The sequence below is a fragment of the Triticum aestivum genome, chromosome 3B (genome assembly GCF_018294505.1).
Source record: "Triticum aestivum cultivar Chinese Spring chromosome 3B, IWGSC CS RefSeq v2.1, whole genome shotgun sequence".
Classification (NCBI taxonomy): Eukaryota; Viridiplantae; Streptophyta; class Magnoliopsida; order Poales; family Poaceae; genus Triticum; species Triticum aestivum.
This window is the reverse complement of record NC_057801.1, coordinates 662,219,375-662,241,382: the sequence shown is the minus strand read 5'-3', so window position 1 is coordinate 662,241,382 and position 22,008 is coordinate 662,219,375. Positions and strand designations below refer to the sequence as shown.

At 50.8% G+C, this 22,008-nt stretch overlaps 1 protein-coding gene across 6 annotated transcripts; it reads left to right on the top strand.

Moving 5' to 3' along the window:
• Positions 1–4,326: 4,326 nt before the first annotated feature.
• LOC123071533 (NAC domain-containing protein 75) lies at positions 4,327–17,280 on the top strand. 6 transcript variants are annotated; one of them, XM_044495112.1, is made up of 6 exons: positions 4,327–4,556; positions 9,277–9,399; positions 9,534–9,702; positions 9,871–10,388; positions 10,863–10,970; positions 11,062–11,157. In XM_044495112.1, the coding sequence occupies exons 2-6, from the start codon at positions 9,283–9,285 to the stop codon at positions 11,128–11,130; spliced, it is 981 nt and encodes a 326-aa protein (XP_044351047.1). In that variant the 5' UTR covers positions 4,327–4,556; positions 9,277–9,282; the 3' UTR covers positions 11,131–11,157. The 6 variants fall into 6 exon arrangements, with proteins under 6 accessions (XP_044351047.1, XP_044351045.1, XP_044351049.1 ...); XM_044495110.1 differs by having other exon boundaries at positions 9,531–9,702; XM_044495114.1 differs by lacking the exon at positions 11,062–11,157 and adding an exon at positions 16,756–17,280 and having other exon boundaries at positions 4,329–4,556; positions 9,259–9,399.
• The last annotated feature ends 4,728 nt before the right edge of the window (positions 17,281–22,008 follow it).

Sequence of the window (22,008 nt, the reverse complement as noted above, 5' to 3'; positions counted from 1 at the left end):
TTGGGGACATGTCTAATCAAATGTGGTACTTAGTACTCACTCTCTACATGTCATCCCAGTCTTGGTATTCTTGTGGTTTCTTCTGTTTGCTCTGGCTAGTAGATGTATCTGTGTTATCTAACCTTGTTTACACAGGTTCATTCCATCCTAAGCCTACTCAAGACTACAAGGTAAGTATATGCATCACAATCATGTGTATGAGGAATTCTTGCTGATGTACATACTGTTTGCAAGAAGGACTCATGGGCATGAAGGTATTTCCTTTAATACATTTTGCTCTGATGCATATGGCCAAGATACATGTAACACATTGCCTGCTCTATCATGGTTATGCTCTCACATGCTTCTATATTTCATATTCACATGATTGCATACATGTAGGGGGAGCCTATGCTTGTTACATGTCTTTCCAAAGCTTTACTTGTTATTCTTCATATCCTTATATAAAGCTTTGATGTATGTTGCCATCAATTACCAAAAAGGGGGAGATTGAAAGCACAAGTGCTCCCTAGGTGGTTTTGGTAATTAATGTCAACATATCTCTTATTGGACTAACACTTTTATCTAGTATTTTTCAGACAAGTTCAACAGTGGAGTGGCATGGACTAAAGGATGTGGGAACTCCTTCAAGATGCTAAGGACAAAGGATTGTCTCAAGCTTCAAGCTCAAGACTCTTCATCTTACATTTTAGTGATCCAAGATCACATTGAGTCTATAGGAAAAGCCAATACTATCAAGGAGGGATGAGGTGTTGCTTAATGAGCCTCTTGCTTCATGTGCTTAGTGATATGCTCCAAAACCCTCAGCTACTTTCTCACATCCACAAATGACCTAAACCCAAAGCCAAAATCGGCCATACCGATCCCTTCTATCCGGCGCCACCGAGTTTGGATGTCTTAGCCACTGCCACAAACCCTAGGCAAATCGGTTTTACCGATAGGGATCTCGGTCTCACCGAGATGGGATTGTAATCTCTCTATGTATGTCCATTATCAAAATTGGTCTCACCAAGTTTGAGCAATCGGTACTACCGAGATTACAATGCAAACTCTCTGGTTAACTTATTACCAAAATTGGTCCCACCGAGTTTGAGTAATCGGTCCCACCGAGTTTGCCTGACCAACTCTCTGGTTAGCTAATTACCAAAATCGGTCCCACCGAGTTTGTGTAATCGGTCTCACCAAGATTATGTTATGCCCTAACCCTAACCGAATCGGTCCTACCGAGTTGCATCTCGGTCCCACCGAAAATCCTAACGGTCACTAGGTTTACTAAATCGATCGGTTAGATTTTGTGTGGAAGCTATATATACCCCTCCACCTCCTCTTCATTCGTAAAGAGAGCCATCAGAACAAGCCTACACTTCCAGCATCCTATTTCTGAGAGAGAACTACCTACTCATGTGTTGAGACCAAGATATTCCATTCCTACCATATGAATCTTGATCTCTAGCCTTCCCCAAGTTGCTTTCCACTCAAATCTTCTTTCCACCAGATCCAAATCCTATGAGAGAGAGTTGAGTGTTGGGGAGACTATCATTTGAAGCACAAGAGCAAGGAGTTCATCATCAACGCACCATTTGTTACTTCTTGGAGAGTGGTGTCTCCTAGATTGGCTAGGTGTCACTTGGGAGCCTCCGACAAAGATTGTGGAGTTGAACCAAGGAGTTTGTAAGGGCAAGGAGATCGCCTACTTCGTGAAGATCTACCGCTAGTGAGGCAAGTCCTTCGTGGGCGACGGCCATGGTGGGATAGACAAGGTTGCTTCTTCGTGGACCCTTCTTGGGTGGAGCCCTCCGTGGACTCGCGCAACCATTACCCTTCGTGGGTTGAAGTCTCCATCAACGTGGATGTACGATAGTACCACCTATCGGAACCACGCCAAAAACATCCGTGTCTCCAATTGCGTTTGAATCCTCCAAAACCCTTCCCTTTACATTCTTGCAAGTTGCATGCTTTATTTTCCGCTGCTCATATACTCTTTGCATGCTTGCTTGTTATGTATCGTGAATGTTAAACTTGTGCCTAAACTCCACTTAAACTTAAATTTGCTAAAAACTGCAACTTTGGTACTTAGTGTCTAATCACCCCCTCCCCTCTAGACACCTCTTCTCAAGGTCTTCTAGTGTCTATTTCTGGAGAGGAGCGACCTCCCTTTTATAGGCATAGGAGAAGAAGGCGAGAGGCTGTGCCGGGAGCTGAAGGGAACGAGGGAGACGAAACGAACAGACTTTAGCCGAAGAGGTGAGCCATTTGGATTCAGTGTCCACTACAGAAAAACATTTCAGCTCCCGCGCGACCTTTCTATACCCATCGTGCATGGCAAAAATTTAGACATCGGCTCGGCTCATTCCTGCAACCCGCGACGCGTCATGACGAGGCATGGCGTGGCGTGGCATGGCATGGCATAGCGAGGCGGGCGGCGGAGGAGGAGCACGCGTGGATGTCCCTCTTGTTCTCATCCTCATACATGTGGGGAAAGAACCTCCCTTATAAAGAGGTCCAACTCCCTCTAAACTAGCAATGTGGGACTAAATTTTAGTTCCACCTCTTGCGTTGCACGAATGGGCTGCGTGGGACTCTAGGATTTATTAGGAATTTCTGAAACTGCTATTGGGCTGGCCCATAAATAGATAAAATTCTAGCAAAAAGGGCATGTGTCGGTGCAAAAAACATGGGCGTTTGCTGCCCTGACTTATGCATAGACGAGTTGCAGCTCCTTGGGAAAGCATCAAGTTTCATACAACAACCAAACCAGAGAAGCCGCTCTCGGCAAGAACGGGCTGGCAAGACAAAACCTGACAAGCTCACCAAGCTCGGGCTTGCCGCCAATCGCAAATGCTCCACCTCCCTGGCCAACTGTTCGCTGGTCAGCGAGGTGTCGAGCCCGCAGGTGATTAAGTGGAGGCAGCCCATGCATGTCAGCTTGTTGGAGAGGAGGATTATGTTTATTGACACCCGTCCTAATGACGTGTCAAGCTAATAAGAGGTAGGTGGATAAGCGGTGCATCACCCTTGTCGGGGTTCATCCTCCACACGATACCTAGCAGTGCATTTAATGCACTTTTGTCCTAACTAGCAGAGTTAAGTATGATAGATCTGCATCAGTCTAATTACCCTGTAATGACGGTTTTACCACTGTGGTGACTCCTTAAACTATAAAAGGAGGGCCGAGGCAACCTTTACAGGGGTTTAAAACCTCGCAATGCGCACGCACAGATATCCGTGTAGCTGCTCTCTCCTAGTGACTTGCCGGGGGAGAGCGCTCCGTGTATTTTCCTCCATATCCACCCAATATATAAAAGCAGGAGTAGGATTTTACGCTTTTCAACGGCTCGAACCTGGGTAAAGATCATAGTCTCTCTTGTTGTGCTTGCTCTTCACACCAACCGGCCCCCAGCCGAACCAGCAAAGGTGCAGCCCTGCCCCATAGATCGATGGCTCCACGCCACCAGCATGTAAGCGTGTTACTCGCAAAATGGGTTGACTTGGATGGCAAACAACATACAGAGACTAGCAGAGTAGCTCCACCAACCACATGCACCAGAAGGCTCCATTTGGGGGGAGCTTGTAGGAACTTACGGCCCGTTCAGAAGCTCTCCACGAGCCAGCTTCCTAAAATTGTTGTGTGAAGCCAGCCCGAACGATCCTGCTTTGAACCAGAAGTGGGAGTTCCTTAAAATTACAGCTAGAATGCCATCCCAAAGTGATGTTGTGTACCATCTTGATCAGAAGAAACCTACCCGAGCGACTGAGCGACCGTGCGTCTCGCTAACCCAGACCAAACTGGGCCAATAAAACTTGGCCTAAGTAGTGACCGAACAGACCTTAGCCTGCTTCCTGGGTTACTAGCCCATGCGTGCAAGTCTGGCTGTGATTTGCTACTCCTTCAAGAAGCTAGCTGCAAGAATGCGGAGCAGGAGCCAGCGATTTCCGGAAGCGATAGAGCTTCCGAACCGGGCCTTAATAGATACTCCCTCCATTTTTTTTACCTTGTCTATATAAGATTTATTTGAAGTCAAACAGCACAAAGTCTGATCCAGTTTATATCAAAAATTATCAACATCTACAAAATTAAAGTTATGTAGTATGAAAATTAATTTTTGATGCATCTAATGATATTGATTTCGTATTTTAAGTGCTGATATTTTTTTCCTGTAAAGTTGGTCAAACTTTTAAAAGTTTAACTTCAGAGAAAATTTATATGCAGACTGAAAAAGGAAACGAGGGAGTACTAAAACACAACAGCGCCCTTCCCTTCTGTTAAAGGAAAATAGAAAAAGAAAATGGGCTTCCCAGTTCCCACCTGGCTTCCCAGTCTAGCCCGTTCCTCCCTCGTGGACGCTCCGCCGCAGCACGCCAAGTCCCCAACCAGCCTGTGCTGCCTTGCGTTGCAAGGAAGAGCAGTTCCCCGCACTGATATCCATCATCTCGATCTACTGCTCTTCCTCTCCTCGGCTGCTCCCCCGCTTCGTCTCTCTCCCACCCCGTCGACTGCCTGGATCGATCCACCGGCGGCTCCAGGCGCCTCCGAAAATCGACTCTCCACCCTCCATGTGAGCTCCTCTAACACTCCGCAGTCCCCCCACCCGCCTCTTCTGTTTTCCGTTCGCTCGCTGAGATTGATTCGCGGCAGATCTCATGCCCGTGCGCCATTAGTTCCGTCGAGCTTGTTAATTACAACGAACTTAGCCTTGGCCTTTCGATACAGTTTCGATTTTTGATAGTGCAGTGCTAACGGATGGTTTGCCTTTTGATTCACCCGAAAATTCCCCAGAGATAAATAATCTGGGGAAGTTCAAATATCTATTTGCTCCAAATGCCATCAACAATAGTTGCCATGGGACCTTAATTAGGTGAAGGAGAAATATTTTTCCTGCTCGCTGGCTTTTGACTTTTATTAGAAGGGGTTGCTGTTATATTTCTTTTTTCTCCCTGCTGGTCCTCTAGTCTATCTGACTGTATGTATAAGAAGCAAAATAACCAGGCTCAGGTGCATACAGTTCCTAGCACCCAGGGGTTAATTTAGTTGGAATTTTGTATTAGTTGTGGATTTATGGGCGAGCAGGGGCAGCAGTTCATGGAAGTATTGTACTACACTGTTCAATTTTGGATGCTCAGCTAATATTTTTTTATAGAGAAAAGGCGATAGCCCGACTTTATAAATAAAGCCACCAGGCAGAGTCACAACACCACGAAACCACATAAGTTTAAATCAGCCACATAAGAAGTGCAGATACAAGGCATCCAGCCTAATTGGCACGCAGGCCACCCAAGCACCAGCCAGACTCCTGAGGAGGATTTCGCCTAGAGTGCCGCAGCAGGGTAGACGCCGTAGAATTCATTCTGGATAACATGTCATCGAAAGCCTGTAGATCCCCGTCCTTAATCAATGATCTCCACTGTTGCAAAAAGATAGTAGCTTTAAATAAGCAGTTGACAGGGTTAGTAGGGAAAATGTGCTCAATAGTGAACTTGTTTCTAGTAGTCCAGAGCGCCCAACACAACGCAGCCCATCCCACGAAGAAAACCCTCTTAGACCGGCCTACTAGGGAGTTGATGCACTGCCTCAAATCACCAAAGGAGGATGGGTACCAATTAACCCCAAGCCAACGTCTAATACAACTCCATGTGAATTTAGCCAAGGAACAGTGGAAAAAGATATGCTCAGTGTTCTCAAGGGCACCGCAAAGTTGACAGTATTCCGAGCCCGGACCATTCCTCTTCTTAATCTGGTCAGCCGCAGGAAGTTTGCGACGGTAAGCTTGCCATAGGAAGATCTTGATCTTGGGAGGGATGCGGGCAGACCAAATGGACTTAAACTTATCCGTGCGGGACCCAGCGATAAGTTTCAAATAAGACGACTTAACCGAAAAACGCCCCGAAGAGGCATGGGGCCAAACCACGGAGTCCTCTTCCTCCGAGAGCAGGGGGAAGCAGGCAATAAGACGATGTCAATCTTCCAACTCTACTGGGGAAAGAGAGCGCCGGAAATCAAGAACCCAACCGTGAGCCGAGAGCTCAAAGATAGAGATCTCAGGGTCCGCACAAAACGAGAACAGAGTCGGGTAGGCCACCGCCAGTGTGGTGTCACCAACCCACCAGTCTAACCAAAAACGCGTGGACTTACCATTACGAACAACAAACTTCACAAGGGACTGAAAAGCCGGTCTGATGCTAACTAGCTGGCGCCAGAATTGAGAGCCACCAGAAGCGGAAGCGAGCATAGAGCTGGAAGAAGGGAAATATTTTGCTTTTAGGATATTAAGCCACACGGGACGGTCATCAAGGGTCATAATCTTCCACCACCATTTAAGTAACAAGCATTTATTCATGATTCTGGTGTTGATGATGCCTAGACCCCCCATGCTCTTGGGTCTACAGATGAGATCCCACTTAACCATCCTGTATTTACGTTTATTATCGGAGGAGTTCCAGAAAAAAGCACCCCTGTGCTTATCGAAGCCCGAGTGTGTCCCTTCGGACAGCAGATAGAATCCCATGAGGAACATCGGGAGCGAGGATAGGCAGGAATTGGTGAGGGCAACCTTGCCCGCCTGGGAGTTGTACCGACCTCGCCACGGCAAAACTCTATTGCCAACTTTAGTCACAACCGGGGCAAATTCTTTAGCCAACACCTTAAGAGGGGAAATCGGAAGGCCCAAATATTTAAGAGGGAAGGCTCCGAGAGAGCAATTCAGAAGGTGGGCTACCCGTTGCGCCTCCTCGTCAGAGACCCCAGTCACAATTGCCTCGCTCTTAGAGAAGTTGATTTTAAGACCCGACAGGGCTTCAAAGCATAGAAGAATAAATTTCAGATTAGTGATGGAATGATCATTCAGCTCCACCAAAATGATTGTGTCGTCCGCATATTGTAAATGAGAGATGCCATTAGGAAGAAGGTGAGAACTAACAGGCGCAATATGGCCAGCAGCCGCTGCACGAGCCAAAATGCGGGAGAGAGCATCAGCCACAAAGTTGAAAAGCAAGGGAGACGCCGGATCCCCTTGCCTCAAGCCCCTACCATTCGCAAAGAAGTTACTGGTCTGCCCGTTAACTGCCACCGCCGTGTGGCCCCCCGAGACCAGTTGCATCAGGCGATGGACCACCGAGCTAGCGAACCCCTTGGCCAATAGCACTTGGCGAAGGAAGCTCCAACTAACCGAATCGTACGCCTTTTCAAAATTGAGCTTGAGCACCAGAGCCTTGGTGTTCTTGCAACACAGATCATGGATAATCTCGTGAAGGCATAGCACCCCATCCAGGATGTATCTTCCCTTAATGAAAGCAGATTGGAAGGGGCTAATGACTCGATGAGCGATCGGGGACAGCTTCACAGCCATACCCTTAGCAGGAATCTTAGCAAAGTTGTTAATGAGAACAATAGGTCTAAACTGGGAGATTACGTCCGCGCCTTTAACTTTAGGAATGAGGGTGAGGACTGCGTAGTTGAGTCTCGAGATGTCTACAGTCCCCAGCCAAAAACCTTGAGTGATAGCCAAGATTAGGCCTTTTAATTGAGGCCAGAATTGTTGAAAAAAAGGAATCGAAAAGCCGTCCGGGCCTGGCGCCGCATTAAAATTGGCAGAGCGAATCGTCTCAAAAATTTCCTCCTCCGAAGGGGGAATAAGAATGATCTCATTGTCAGCGCTCGAAAGTTGGTCACACGGGGCCCAGAAGTTCGCAGCCAGCTTGAAGCCAAGCACGGGTTTAGCCGCAAGAAGGTTAGCGAAGAAGGAGACCACATGCCGCATAATGACCGGTGGGTCAGAAGTCCTGACACCGTCAATAATAAGGCTATCAATAAAGCACCTTCGCCGTCTACCATTAGCAATAGCAAAGAAATACGTTGTGGGCAAGTCCCCCTTGAGGGTCCAGTTGATAGTACCGCGTTGTTTCCAGTAAATTTCCTCCTGTCTATGAATGGCCAACAACGTCTCTTCTAACCCATACCGGGAATGCCATTCATTCGAGGACAACCCAATTGAATCCGCACGGTCGTCCAGGACGCCTATCTGAGCCACCAACCTTGCTTTGTCACGCCTTGACTCTGCAAAATGGTTTCTGGCCCACCCTCTAAGGAATCTACGGAGGAAATAGGAGCATTGGTGCCAGTCATCCATAGGTCCAAAGGAACGCCGGTTCGAGGAAAGGAAGGACAAAATTTTTTGAGCCATCAAACCGTTGAAACCCTCGACTAGAAGCCAGGAAGCATCAAAATGAAACCTCGAGACACCCAAGGAACGCGATCCATCGTCAAGAATCAGGGGTGTGTGATCCGAGCCAACAGGAGCAAGGGCCTTAAGACTAGCATGAGGAAAAAGAGGGTCCCACCTCGGGCAAACAAAAACTCTGTCAAGAACTGAGCGAATGGGGGGGGGTTGATGATTAGACCACGTGTACCAGGCTCCGACCCTAGGTACCTCACGAATAGCCATATCCCTAATGAAGCCATTGAACGCATCAGCAAGGGGCCACGAGAAGTTAGGAGAGCTCTTGTCGGAGGGGACACGAAGCAAATTAAAATCACCCCCAATCAACAGCGGAAGCTGGCAAGATTCAATCTTAATAGAAAGCTCATCCAAAAAGGCACAAGACATAGCATGATCCGCCGGACCATAAACCACTAAAATTTCTACTAAGGAGTTGAGAGAGCGAATGGAGACCACCATGCTAGCCCAGAAAATGCCATGATCGAAAGCCACGAAATCAAAAGTATCTTTCTTGCATCCAAGCAGAAACCCTCCCGAGTGACCAGCCGAGGCCACAAAATTCCAATGAAATCTATCTATCCCAGCAATAGCCGATAATTCACTAGCAGAAAAGGAAGATTTGAAAGTCTCGACAAGGCCAATAAAATCCACATTCTCAGATCGAACTAGGTCCTTAAGTTGGTCTCTGCGCCCCCTAGCACAGAAACCTCTAATGTTCCAGAAAAGCGCCTTCATTTATACGACAAGATTAAAAAGAACTAGATTTATAGAATTGTTGTGATAATCCTTTCAGAGATGAGGACTTGAGTTGAGATATGGCCCATTTCCTGTAGTATCAAATAACGAATTAAATGGTGGAAAATGCCTGCCTTTGAATTAATTGTTGTTATCTTCACATACTTCTGCTGGCTTTATCTGAGCTGATCTCTCATTTAGGTTGCTTGGTCTCCTCCTATCTTGGGCCTTCTATTTGTTACTTCTCAAGTTCTAAATTTCTGATGCATGTTTATTGAATTGAGATTAATTCGTTACTGATATCTGTTAGCGTATCATCCACGTATAGCAACTCATGGACAAGGGTCACCCAGGGTACTTCAAGTCCATGATGGACGCTAAACTCCAGGAGCAGGGGTTCTTTGCTTCCCAGCACTGCGTCAACTGCGGCCATGAGCTCGACTACAAGCCGGTACATATATATTAATTACGTACTGCTTATCTTGTTCAGCCCTTGGGTGCATGTGTGCACAAATAAATTAAATTCAATCTCTCATGTGATGTTTGTTTCTGGGGTGAATGTCATGTTGCCGCTATCGCAAGAAGGACATGGTTGGGTTTCCTGCCGGTGTCAAGTTCGATCCGACGGACCAGGAGCTGATTGAGCACCTTGAGTCCAAGGTGATGAAGAGAGCTCACTCCCTCATCGATGACTTCATACCCACCATTGAGGGAGAAGATGGCATTTGCTACACCCATCCAGAGAAACTCCCAGGTGAGAATCGAGATCCATAGACATACAGTACGTACAAAAAATGATCCATTCAATGTTTTGGTTGAATCAATAACTACAAGTACCTATTCTCCTATAACTTGAATTATGATCACCCAAACTCTTTGTATATTTCTTTATCGAAACAAACTATGTGTACTTGATCACCAGGTGTGACAAGAAATGGCCAGAGCAAACACTTTTTCCACAGACCATCAAAGGCCTACACCACAGGCACGAGGAAGAGGAGAAAGATCCACGCAGAGAATGAGCTGTCCAACAGTAAAAATGGTGCTGAGACACGGTGGCACAAGACTGGCAAGACACGGCCGCTGATGGTGGACGGACGGCACAAGGGGTGCAAGAAGATCCTAGTGTTGTACAGCAACTTTGGCAAGGCACGAAAGCCAGAGAAGACTAATTGGGTGATGCACCAGTACCACCTCGGCGACCTAGAGGACGAGAAGGAAGGGGAGTTGATCGTGTCGAAGGTCTTCTATCAGACACAGCCACGGCAGAGTGCCGCTGCCACGACATCGACAGTATTGCATGAGCCTTCGACTAACGGGGATATGGAGGTAAAGACGCCAAAGTCAATGAAGATTGGTCTCGCTGATTATGCGGTTGTCGCCGCGGCTGCCATCCAGATGCAGCGACAGCAGCAGCAAATGCTGAAGCAAGGTGATGAGGTAACATACCTAGGTAGCTATACTCAAATCCTGATAATTAATCGAGCAGTTAGTTATAGAGAAAGGTATATATTTTCACCCCTTAAAGTTTATGCAAAGTAGACATTTGCTGGTTAATTCATGCCCTAGCTGATTAATTCCTAAGTACCCAAACATAGGCACATAGCCTTACTTATCGAAGAACCCTGATTCTTTAGTAGTACATTAACTGTTGTTAATCTGAACAGTAAATGATGCAGTATAAACTGTTGTACATCTAAACAGTAAATGATGCAGTACGTAGCAATGTCACTTTTGTGTAGTTTAAATGAAATGATGTAATATTCTCATTATCGTTCTTATTGCCATGCTTGTCGATAAATAAATATGGTTGTGTGCATCTCAATAATGCAGAGGCCAACGGTTGTCCTCCTTTTAAAAAAAATTGCCTTATCTTTCTCTTTATATAGTATAATTCTGTCATTTTGTTTCAAGATGAACAAGGGAAATGAGGTGCAGGACCAACAGCAGCAGAAATTTGACCACAGGCCTGCTGGCTTGGAAGGACCAATAATGGCCTGCAAATCAGCAAGTACAAAAGAGGTGAGTTTTCTGATCAAAGGTCTTGTGAAATTTTGAAAGCGGCATTTGCTCGATTGTTTGCGCATGAACCTTGTAGATACTATTATATCAGGATGTCGAGAGGGAGGAAGAGAAATTGTATCACAATGTCCAAAGGACCAACATCCCATTTTATTTATAAACAAAAGAAGTTAGTATTCATTGCCACAACAATATGAGCATGGGCTTTTTATTTATATTGTTGCTTCACTCCCCAATTAACCCCTTCTAGATATATTGATAATTGTAATTTTATTCTGTCCTGGGAAAGGGAATAAGAATCTATTTTGTTATTCTGATCAATTATGTGCGGGATTAGTGGATTGTCTTGTTGACAACGCAACCATTGTACACACCATATGTTATTTTGCTTGTTTGCTCATATTTCTCTGAAACTGTCCAAAACTGTCCAGTTGAAGCTTTCAAGTGTGAAGAGAGTTAATGTCAAGGGCCTCGGTGCCCAAGACAGCAGGACCTCGACTACGTAGTTCGTAGTCGCGGGGGATAGGAGCGCTAGGGTTTTTGCCTGGCTGCTCTATGATGCGGGAGGGGAAGATAGAAGGAAATAACTTTATTGCTTATCCCTAAAGGGTGCTAACTATCTGATATATAAAGGCCCCATGGGCTAATAACAAACTAGAAACCTATACGAAATAAACTAGTCTAGGAACTAATGTGCCCGGATCAGGACTCCTGTCCAGCCTGCGCCTTGCCTGATGCGGCCGTCGGCTGCTCCTGGCCGCGCGGCCCACGTCTGTAAGACGTGCCCCACATGACATCTCTCCCCCCCTCGACGAGCAGCTCGTCCTCGAGCTGAAAAGCGGGGTAGCGCTCGATGAAACTGTCAAGATCCTCCCATGTAGCTGACGAAGCTGCTTCACCCTTCCAGTGGACGAGTAGCTGGCGAACGCCGCGTGCTAGGCGCGCACGAGTCACGCGCTCTGGTTCTGGAACAGCCGCCCCGTTGTGGATCGAAGGCAATCCCGGCGGTGTAGTTGGAGGAATGCCGAAGAACTTCTTGAGGAGGCCCACGTGGAACACGTCATGGAGGCGCGAGCGCGCCGGAAGCTCAAGACGGTATGCCACGTTGTTGATCACTTCTGAAATGCGGTACGGCCCATAGAATCGTGGCTTGAGCTTGCCCCTGGTTGGCAAGTTGAGAGAGGACGCGGCGCGCTGTCGAAGGCGAAGCCAAACCCAATCGCCCACCTCATGCCGAATGTCCCGATGACGTCTGTCGTAGTAGGACTTATAGACCGCCTGTGCCTGTTGTAGACGATAGCGGACGTCCTCGATAAGTTCGTCGCGCTCAGCCATGCTCCTGGCCACTGCAGCCACCCGTGTGTCGCCGGGCTCGTAAGAGCGAATAGTGGGAGGGTCACGGCCATACACAAGCTTGAACGGAGTCTCTTGGGTTGCTGTCTGGTAGGCGGTGTTGTATATGTACTCAGCCCAGGGAAGCCACCGGAGCCACTGCTTGGGACGATCCCCGGTAAGACACCGTAAATACATCACAATGATCTTGTTAGCAGCCTCCGTTTGCCCATCCGACTGCGGGTGAAATGCGGACGTCATGTGCAGCTTTGTCCCCGTGAGGCGCATGAGCTCTTGCCAAAAAGCGGAGGTGAAGACGGGGTCGCGGTCAGAGACCATGGACTGTGGTACGCCGTGGAGACGAACAACCTCAGCGAAGAACACCTGTGCCACTGACTCTGCCGTGTATGGGTGGGCTAACGCCACAAAATGGCAATACTTGCTGAAGCGATCCACCACGGTGAGGATGACAGACTTCCCGCCTACTCGAGGAAGCGCTTCCACGAAGTCGATGCCGATGTCAGTCCACACGCCCGTGGGTACCGGCAGCGGCAGGAGCAGCCCAGCAGGGTGCAAGTGCTCGGACTTGTACCGCTGGCAAGTACCGCAAGTGCGGATGTACTCCTGCACCGTCTTGCGAAGGTTAGGTGCGTGGAAATCGCGGCGAAGACGATGCAATGTGCGCAGGACGCCTTCATGCCCATCATCATGCACGGCACTGAGAATCTCCTGGAGTAGCGGGGATGACGGCGGAATGTAGAGGCGGCCGTTGAAGGTAACGAGGCCGTCGGAGAGCGCCCAAGGCTGTTGCCGCGCACCTGCCGTGATATCCTCCCGCAGTGCGACGAGCGCCGGATCAGTGGACGTCGCTTGCCGGAGGCGATTGATGAAGTCGAAACGAGGCCCTGAGACCGCCATGATCGTCGTCTCCTCCGTGTCACGGCGGGAAAGTGCATCCGCCACCGTGTTGGTACTACCTGCCTTGTACTCCACCATAAAGTCGAATCCCAGGAGTTTGCCAACCCAATGATGCTGCGGGATGGTGGCCAAACGCTGGTCAAGCAGAAATTTGAGGCTGTAATGATCCGTTTTTACCACAAATTGACGCCGCCATAGGTACGGCCTCCAATGGCGAATCGCGAGCACCAGGCCGATGAGTTCCCGTTCATACGCTGCCAGGGAACGGTGACGTGGCGCGGCTGGCCGGCTAAAGAAAGCCACCGGGTGGTGGTCCTGAAGAAGGACGGCCCCGAAACCGTACGTCGATGCGTCACACTCGACGATGAACGGCCGTGTAAAATCCGGTAACGCGAGGACGGGAGCCGTGGTGATTGCCGTCTTGAGGGTGGTAAAAGCTGCTGCCGCCTCCGGTGACCAAGAGAAACCATCCTTGCGAAGGAGGGCCGTCAGGGGCGCGGCAACCACGCCAAAGTCCTTGACAAACTTGCGGTAGTACCCCGCAAGGCCGAGAAAGCCCCGAACCGCGCGCGCCGAGCGTGGTTGCGGCCAGTCCGCTACTGCCTGCACCTTTTCCGGATCCATGGCCACGCCTGCAGCGGAGATGGTGTGACCCAGGTATGCGATTGATTCAACGGCGAACGCGCATTTGGAGCGCTTGACGAAGAGCCGGTGCTGGTGCAGGACCGTGAAGACGGTGCGCACATGTCGGAGATGGTCAGCCCATGTCTCGCTGAAAATGAGGATGTCGTCAAAGAAGACGAGAACAAAACGGCGCAGGTATGGCCGCAGCAGATCATTCATGAGGGCCTGGAACGTGGCCGGCGCGTTGCAGAGTCCGAACGGCATCACCAGAAACTCGTAGAGGCCGTCATGAGTACGGAAAGCTGTCTTCGGGATGTCCTCCTCACGCATCCGCACCTGGTGGTAGCCGGAACGTAAATCGAGCTTGGTGAAGAAACGAGCGTGCCGTAGCTCGTCGAGGAGTTCGTCCACCACCGGAATCGGGAACGCATTCTTGACAGTAATGGCGTACAGGGCGCGATAATCGATGCAGAAGCGCCAGGACCCGTCGGCCTTGCGGACCAGCAGTACCGGGGACGAGAATGCGGAACAACTCGCACGGATGATACCTTGGGCGAGCATGGCGGCGCACTGACGCTCCAGCTCGTCCTTGTGCGCGGCCGGGTATCGATACAGACGGACGGCCACCGGGGCGGAACCAGGTAGCAGGGTGATGCCGTGATCGCGGCTGCGGGGCGGTGGCATGCCGGAGGGGTCGGCGAAGATGCCGTCGAACTCGGTGATGATGGCGTCCAGGAAGTCGCGGCCGCTGCATGATTTTAGGGCTGGCCCGTCCGGTCCTGCAATGCCGTGCCAGCACACCCGATGGCCCCGCCGCCAGAATGTCATGGAGAGGGCTCGGAAATCCCACAGGATCGGTCCGAGCGACGCCAGCCACTGCGTGCCCAGGACGATGTCGTAGCCCGCGAGCGGCAAGGCGAGGAAATCCTCCGCGAACTCCTCGTGGCCGATGCGGAAGGGCACGACGCGGTACGCGCCCTGGCACGGAACGCGCTCGCCGTTGGCCACCGTGACGCGCATCTTCTCTGTGGTGGGGGGCGGTAACGTAGCACGAGCGGCCGCCTCTTCGGCGATGAAGTTGTGGGTGGAGCCTGAATCGATCAGGGCGAGGAGGGAGACACCTCCGAGAGTAATCTGCATCTGCATGGTTTCACTCGTGCGCACGCCGGCGATCGCGTGGAGCGAGATTTGAGGGTCGGCCCGCGATGCATCATCAGTGGCGGAGGCCGCGTCGTCGTCGTCGTCGTCCGGCGCTAAGTCGAGGAGAAAGATGCGCTGACACACGTGGTTGTGGCCCCTGCCAAACTTCTCGTTACAGTTGAAGCAAAGGCCCAGGCGACGGTGTTCCTCCATCTCTGTCTGGGAGAGACGCTTGATTGGGCGTCCGTCCGGCAGATTGTGGCCCTGCTGAGGTGCGGCTGGTGGGGCCGGAGCGGGGGGCGCGAGGCGTGGTCCTGGTGTCGGCAGGATGCCCTTCTGTGGAAAACGCACCGGTGGCGCGGCGGAAAGCGCGCACTGGTCGCGCAGCTCCAATTTGCGGGCGAGGCTCATGGCGACGGCGAGGGACTGTGGGTTATGGATCTCCACGTCGAGGCTGAGGGGTGGCTGGAGTCCCGCGGTGAAGATCTGCACTTTCTGTGTCTCGGATAAGGTGCCTGCCCGGGGAAGGAGTGCCTCAAACCGCTCCTGGAAGTCGACGACGGACGTCGTGCGTTTGCACGCCATTAGTTCGCCCAGCGGGTTAGCGCGCAGCGGTGGCCCGAAGCGGAGATTGAGCAGCTCGGAGAAGCGGCGCCACGGAGGTGTGCCCTCGTCTCGCTGGACCTGCATATACCATAGTTGGGCAGGACCCTCGAGATTGTAGGACGCCATCCACACCTTCTCCTCCTCGGCGATCCGTTGTTGATGGAAGAAGGACTCGCATCTGTTGATGAAGGCGAGCGGATCAGACTTGCCGTCGAACTTGGGGAAGTCCATCTTCTGGAACCTGGGCGGCCGATCATTGTGGTGCTGCCCATCATGGGCGGCGGCAGCGCTGGACGAAGAGGAGGACTTGTCCTTCTGGAGTGCGGTGACGGACGACTGCAGGGACATCACCGTGGCCGTCAAGGCCTCGATCATCTTAGCCAGATCTGTGGTGGTCGGTTCTGCCATGCCGGAAGTGACCGAGGCGGCAGCGGATTGTGGCGATGTCGGGGAGCTGGGCGCGGACACAGGGGGGAAAGCGGCCGGCGGATGGAGCGTGGACGAGGAGGAGGATCGCCTGGAACCTGATACCAAGTTGTCAAGGGCCTCGGTGCCCAAGACAGCAGGACCTCGACTACGTAGTTCGTAGTCCCGGGGGATAGGAGCGCTAGGGTTTTTGCCTGGCTGCTCTATGATGCGGGAGGGGAAGATAGAAGGAAATAACTTTATTGCTTATCCCTAAAGGGTGCTAACTATCTGATATATAAAGGCCCCATGGGCTAATAACAAACTAGAAACCTATACGAAATAAACTAGTCTAGGAACTAATGTGCCCGGATCAGGACTCCTGTCCAGCCTGCGCCTTGCCTGATGCGGCCGTCGGCTGCTCCTGGCCGCGCGGCCCACGTCTGTAAGACGTGCCCCACATGACAGTTAACAGAACAAATATTCATTTTATTTTAAAATCGCAGAACCACTGTACTTAACCTTAATCATGCCATTTATTTTAGGACGACTAATCATGTTCTAATATGGAACTTGCATTTGTTGGTAGGTACTAATAAGTACACATGTGTATATTTCGAAGGGTACAATATTTGCTAAGTCTTTGTATTGCAATATCCCTATCGCCACTGAACTCATGATCTTTCAATCCATTTCGACATTGTGGCACTTGTCTTCAGTTTAGGTGCACATCTTTAACTGTTTCTGCTATATGGTACAGGGAACTTCAACTACTCAGCCAGAAGATGTGCAATGGCCTTACCAGTACTAGCCGCCTGACAAGTGACAACCAAGATCAGCATCGGTAAATTATAAAGGACTCCGCAAGTACATCATTCATTTATGACAGAAGTAGTTAACTGCAATTTGCAGAACCGAGAACTGTAAGTGAATCAGAGGTCCAAGAGGGGGTAGAGGATAGTGAGACACATTCCATCAACGGGACGAAACTTAGGGGAAGCCCTTGGTGTTGCAAAGCAAAGATGAGGAAAAGTTGTTTTCTCGTGCTGAGTTCAGGTCGAGGCTGACCTACGTGAGAAATCTGAATGATTTTCTCAGGGAAATGGAATCTGTATGGTCCGACGCACCATAGGTGAAGATGAAATCACAGGCACGTACTGTACTATCACAAGTTATATAGATGCATGCTATGATTTTCGGAACTGTACAAAGTAGTACTCGTATAGGCTATGTGTGGGTCTATATGCCATTGGTTGCTATAAATAGCTGTTCTTTTTCTTTTTCATATTTTTTTGGCAAATATGCAAGGATGCGTATCATTCCATTCATAGGTGGGAAAAGAAAGTTACAAGGGGTGCAACTCTTGTTGCCGTGCACACGTATAGCGGCACAGAAGTGCATATTGAGCAGAGAGGGAGGTTGCTCAGCCTCAGCTAGATACATTCAGGTCACATGCAACAGTCTATCTAGGCCTTTGGTGATAGGAACTACTAGGGCTCTCGATTAACAGGAGTATCGGTGGTGAGTGGCAGGAGTATTGGTAGCGATTACAGAGACGGTTACACGAATTGCGATCTAGGGTTCTTGAGGTAGGGAAAGGGGAAAAGGGAAGAGCCGTGCCGCCGTTGCCGTGATCCTCTGAATGTCGAACCCTTGCGTTGCCGTCTACTTTAGTATCGATGGGGTGGGCTTCACTTGGACCACTCTGGACCGCTTGTCCTGCAATTGGGCTTCTTGGTTCGGGTCACGCGTGGCGCGGCCTGGGGCTCGGTGGTGTCGCTGTCCGGTGGGGTGCGCCTGTCAGGGACGCTAACATCCCCCTCTTCTTGAGACGAGGCTTGTCCCCAAGCCTCAGCAAAGGGAACTCTGGCCTGTAGATTCGCTTTGTCCTCCCACGTTGTTCCGAGCGCGTTGGAGTTGGACCAGCGTACCTGCACTTGTTCACACATCTTGCCGTTCCTCTGCTTCCAACGCGTCTGCAGTATGGCTACAGGAACTGCCAGTTCATCAGAGCACTGAGGAAGAGAAGATTCTGCAATCGTACCCGGGTTCAGAGCGCGCCGAAGCAGCGAGACGTGGAAAACCGGATGGATGGTTGCAGTAACAGGGAGCTGTAACTTGTAGGCCACCTCATTGATTTTGCCCACTACTGGAAATGGTCCATAGAACTTGTAAGATAGCTTGTGGTTTGCCCTTGGTGCCACAGAGGTCTGGATGTACGGTTGAAGCTTCAGATATACTTGATCCCCGAGCTCGAACGACCTGAATGATCTTTTCTTGTCTGCTTGGTTTTTCATTATCTGGCGAGCCCTGTTCAGGTGTTGTTGCAACAGTTCTTGAACTGTGTCCCTTTCCTCCATCCATGAATTCAGCGCCGGCACTGCGGTGGAGTTTGTAGCCGAGATGCCCCAGTGTTTAGGGTCGTAGCCAAACATTGCCTTGAAGGGGGTCATTCCAATAGCTGAATGGTGGGCGTTGTTGTATCAAAATTGGGCTAGTGGAATCCAAAAGCTCCAGCGTCGCGGACACGCTTGAGTGAAGCACCTCAGGAACGTCTCGACACACTGGTTGACTCGTTCCGTCTGTCCGTCTGTTTGCGGGTGATTGGCCGTGCTTAGTCGCAGTTGGGTGCCTGCTGCCTTGAACAGCTCCTGCCAGAAATGGCTTGTGAAGACCGGGTCGCGGTCCGACACAATTGCCCCTGGGAGGCCATGTATCTTGTACACCTGCTGCATGTACAGCTGGGCCATGGATGCTGCTGTGTACGGGTGCGCTAGCGGCAAGAAGTAGCTGAACTTGGTGCGCTTGTCGACGATCACGAGTAGGCAATTGAACATGCTTGATTGCGGTAGGCCATCCACGAAATCCATGGAGATCATTTCCCAGGGCTGAGTTGGAACTGGCAAGGGTGCTAGCAATCCTGGAGACGTTGCGCGATCCGGCTTTGCTTGCTGGCATACAGGGCAACACTGCACATAGTTCTTGATCTGTTCCTTCATCTTGGGCCATGCAAACAGGCGACGAACGCATCGATAAGTGACGGGAAAACCTGAGTGTCCTCCCATTGGGCTGTCATGGAAGGCTCGCATGATTTGTTGTTGTATTTGAGTCCCTCCTCCTAACCAAATCCTCCCTCTGAAACAAAGTATGCCTTGCTGCAATTGGAACCTGCCCTTGGGATCTTCTCGCACTGCCAACTGCTCCAGCAATTTTTGGGCATGTGGATTGTTGTTGTAGCTGTTAACCACGTCTTCCAGCCAACTGGGTTGGCAGGAGGAGACTGTAGACAGTGTCATCGTTGGATTAGCTCGAGACAGTGCATCTGCTCCATGGTTCTCTGTCCCTTTCTTGTACCTGATCATGTACCGCAGCCCCAGCAGTTTTGCGAATGCTCTTTGCTGCCACGGAGTGGTGAGCCTTTGTTCTTCCAGGTGTGTCAAGCTCTTCTAGTCCGTGTAGATGTCAAACTCCGCGTGCTGCAGGTACGGACGCCACTGATCAACAGTCACGATGATCGCGAGGTACTCCTTTTCGTACGTTGACAAGCCTTGGTATCTTGGGCTGAGTGCCTTGCTCATGAATGCTATTGGGTGTCCCTTCTGTTGCAGGATTGCTCCAATTCCCTTATCGCTTGCGTCTGTTTCCACTGTGAATGGCTGATCGAAATTGGGTAGAGCTAGGACGGGCGTTGTTGTTAAGTGTTTCTTCAGGACCTGGAAGACTGTTTCCGTTGTTGATGTCCACATGAACGGAACGCCCTTCTTCAGTAGATGGAACAGAGGCTTGGCAATGATCCCAAAGTTACGAACGAAGCGGCGATAGTAGCCGGCTAGTCCAAAAAAACTACGTACGCCTTTGACATCCTGGGGGGACCAATTGGCTACTGCCGCAATCTTGGTCGGGTCGGTTGCCACGCCTTGCGCGCTAATGACATGCCCAAGATATGCTATTTTACTCTGTCCGAAGGCACATTTGTTGCGTTTCACCTTCCACTGATCCTTGCGGAGGAGCTCCAGCACTTGTCTGACATGTTTGTCGTGCTCTTCTAGAGTAGCACTGAAGATCAGGATATCGTCGAAGAAGTAGATCACGCAGACCCTGACGACTGGTTTGAGTGTGCCGTGGATAGCACCCAGGAATGTGGGTGGTGCGCCCGTGAGGCCGAACGAGACCACACGAAACTCAAAGTGGCCTTGGTGCGTGGAGAAAGTCGTCGTGTGCTCCTCCCCTGGCGCGAGGCGTATCTGGTGATAGCCCGCGCGTAGGTCCAACTTGGAGAACCACGCTGCCCCATGCAGCTCGTCGAGCAGTTCCTCAATGACGGGCACCGGGTACTTACTGGGAATGATGATGGCATTCAGTTGCCTGTAGTCGATGCAAAGCCGCCAAGTACCGTCTTTCTTCTTAACCAGGATGACAGGTTACGAGAACGGACTGTTGCTACGTTGAATGACTCCTGATTTGAGCAGGGCCTCAACTTGTGTTTCAATCTCTGTTTTCTGGCCTGGCTTGTATCTGTACTGTCTGACGTTAACTGGTTGTGCCCCTGGAATCAGTGGAATGCGGTGGTCGCAGGCACGCCGTGGAGGCAAACACACCGGCTCCTCGAATATATCAGGAAACCGGTCGACCACACTCTGAATGCATGAAGGAGTTGGTTCTAGCTCTTTTGTCTGCGGGGCGACCACGCATAGATGAATGACGTGGGTGATTGCGCCCCTGTTGCATAGGCTCTAAAGTTGAATGTTGTTAATCTCCTGGCAACTTGTTGACGCTGCGTCGTGGCCCAAGAGACGTAGCGGTCCCGCTGGCGTAGGTATCTCCAGGAAGCGGGCGCGCCAGTCAATCATCATCGGGCTATGCTCCTCGAGCCAGTCCATGCCCAGGATGATGTCATATGTACCCAGTGCAAGCACCTTCAGATCTGTGTAGAACTCGTGGCCTTGGGCGTACCAGGCACACGCGTTGACCACCTGAGTGCATAGCAGCTCGCCGCCGTCTGCCACACGGACGCGGCCTGGCTTGGGTAGGGGTTGAACTCCCTTCAGTTGCGCTGCCAGAGGTTCATTGACAAATGAGTTTGAGCTGCCCGAGTCCACCAGCATGAGTACTTCCTTTCCTTGCAGCCACGCCCTCAGCTGAAACGCCTTGGCCGAGACCCCTCCTGTTACGGCTGAAAGGGAAATCGCCATTGCCGCCTCGCTGGTGGCTTCCTCTGTAATCTGTGTGTCCATGCCGTTGTCGAGGCTGAACATATCGAGGAGCTCCTCCACCACGTGGAGCTGCACCGTAGTGGGGCACACATGGTCGTGCCCCCACCGTTCACCGCACTTGAAACATAACCCGCGGGCGCGCCGGTAGTCCCGTAGAGTTTTGAGCTTGGATTGATCGGCGCAGGCGGCATCCGTGCCACGGCGATCTCCCGCTGGTGCTGGTGGCACTGCTCGCACCTGTGGAGGAGGCAGGGGCAGGGCCGTGCCCTGTCTTGGCGCTTGATCTGGTGGTCAGGTAGCGAGCCGAACGATCCTTCCATCACCTCTTCCTGGAGCAGCACCAACACGCAGGCCGTGTCCAGGTCTGGTGGTCGCCGGACCAGAACCACCGCCCGGATGTCCTTCCGTAATCCCTCGACAAAATGGGTCAGGAAATAAAATGGGTGAATCGCGTCCGAATAGGAAGCTAAATGATTAATAATCAATTCGAACTGTTCAATGTAATGCACCACTGATGATGTTTGCCGAACAGAGTAGAACTGTCAGATCAGCGTTTGATGCGGATCATGACCAAAACGTGTGCACAGCAGGGCCGTAAACTGTTCCCAATCCAACTCTGTCAAACGCTTTTGAACTGACTGGAGCCATACAGCAGCTGAGCCAGAGAAGTTCAGGGCCGCCATGGGAACCCAGAACGACTGTAAGATGCCGAACATGTGAAAGTACTATTCGCACATCGTCTTCCACAAGCTTGGGTTATCCCCACGTGAACTGTGGAAAGGCGATGGACGGGTGTGACT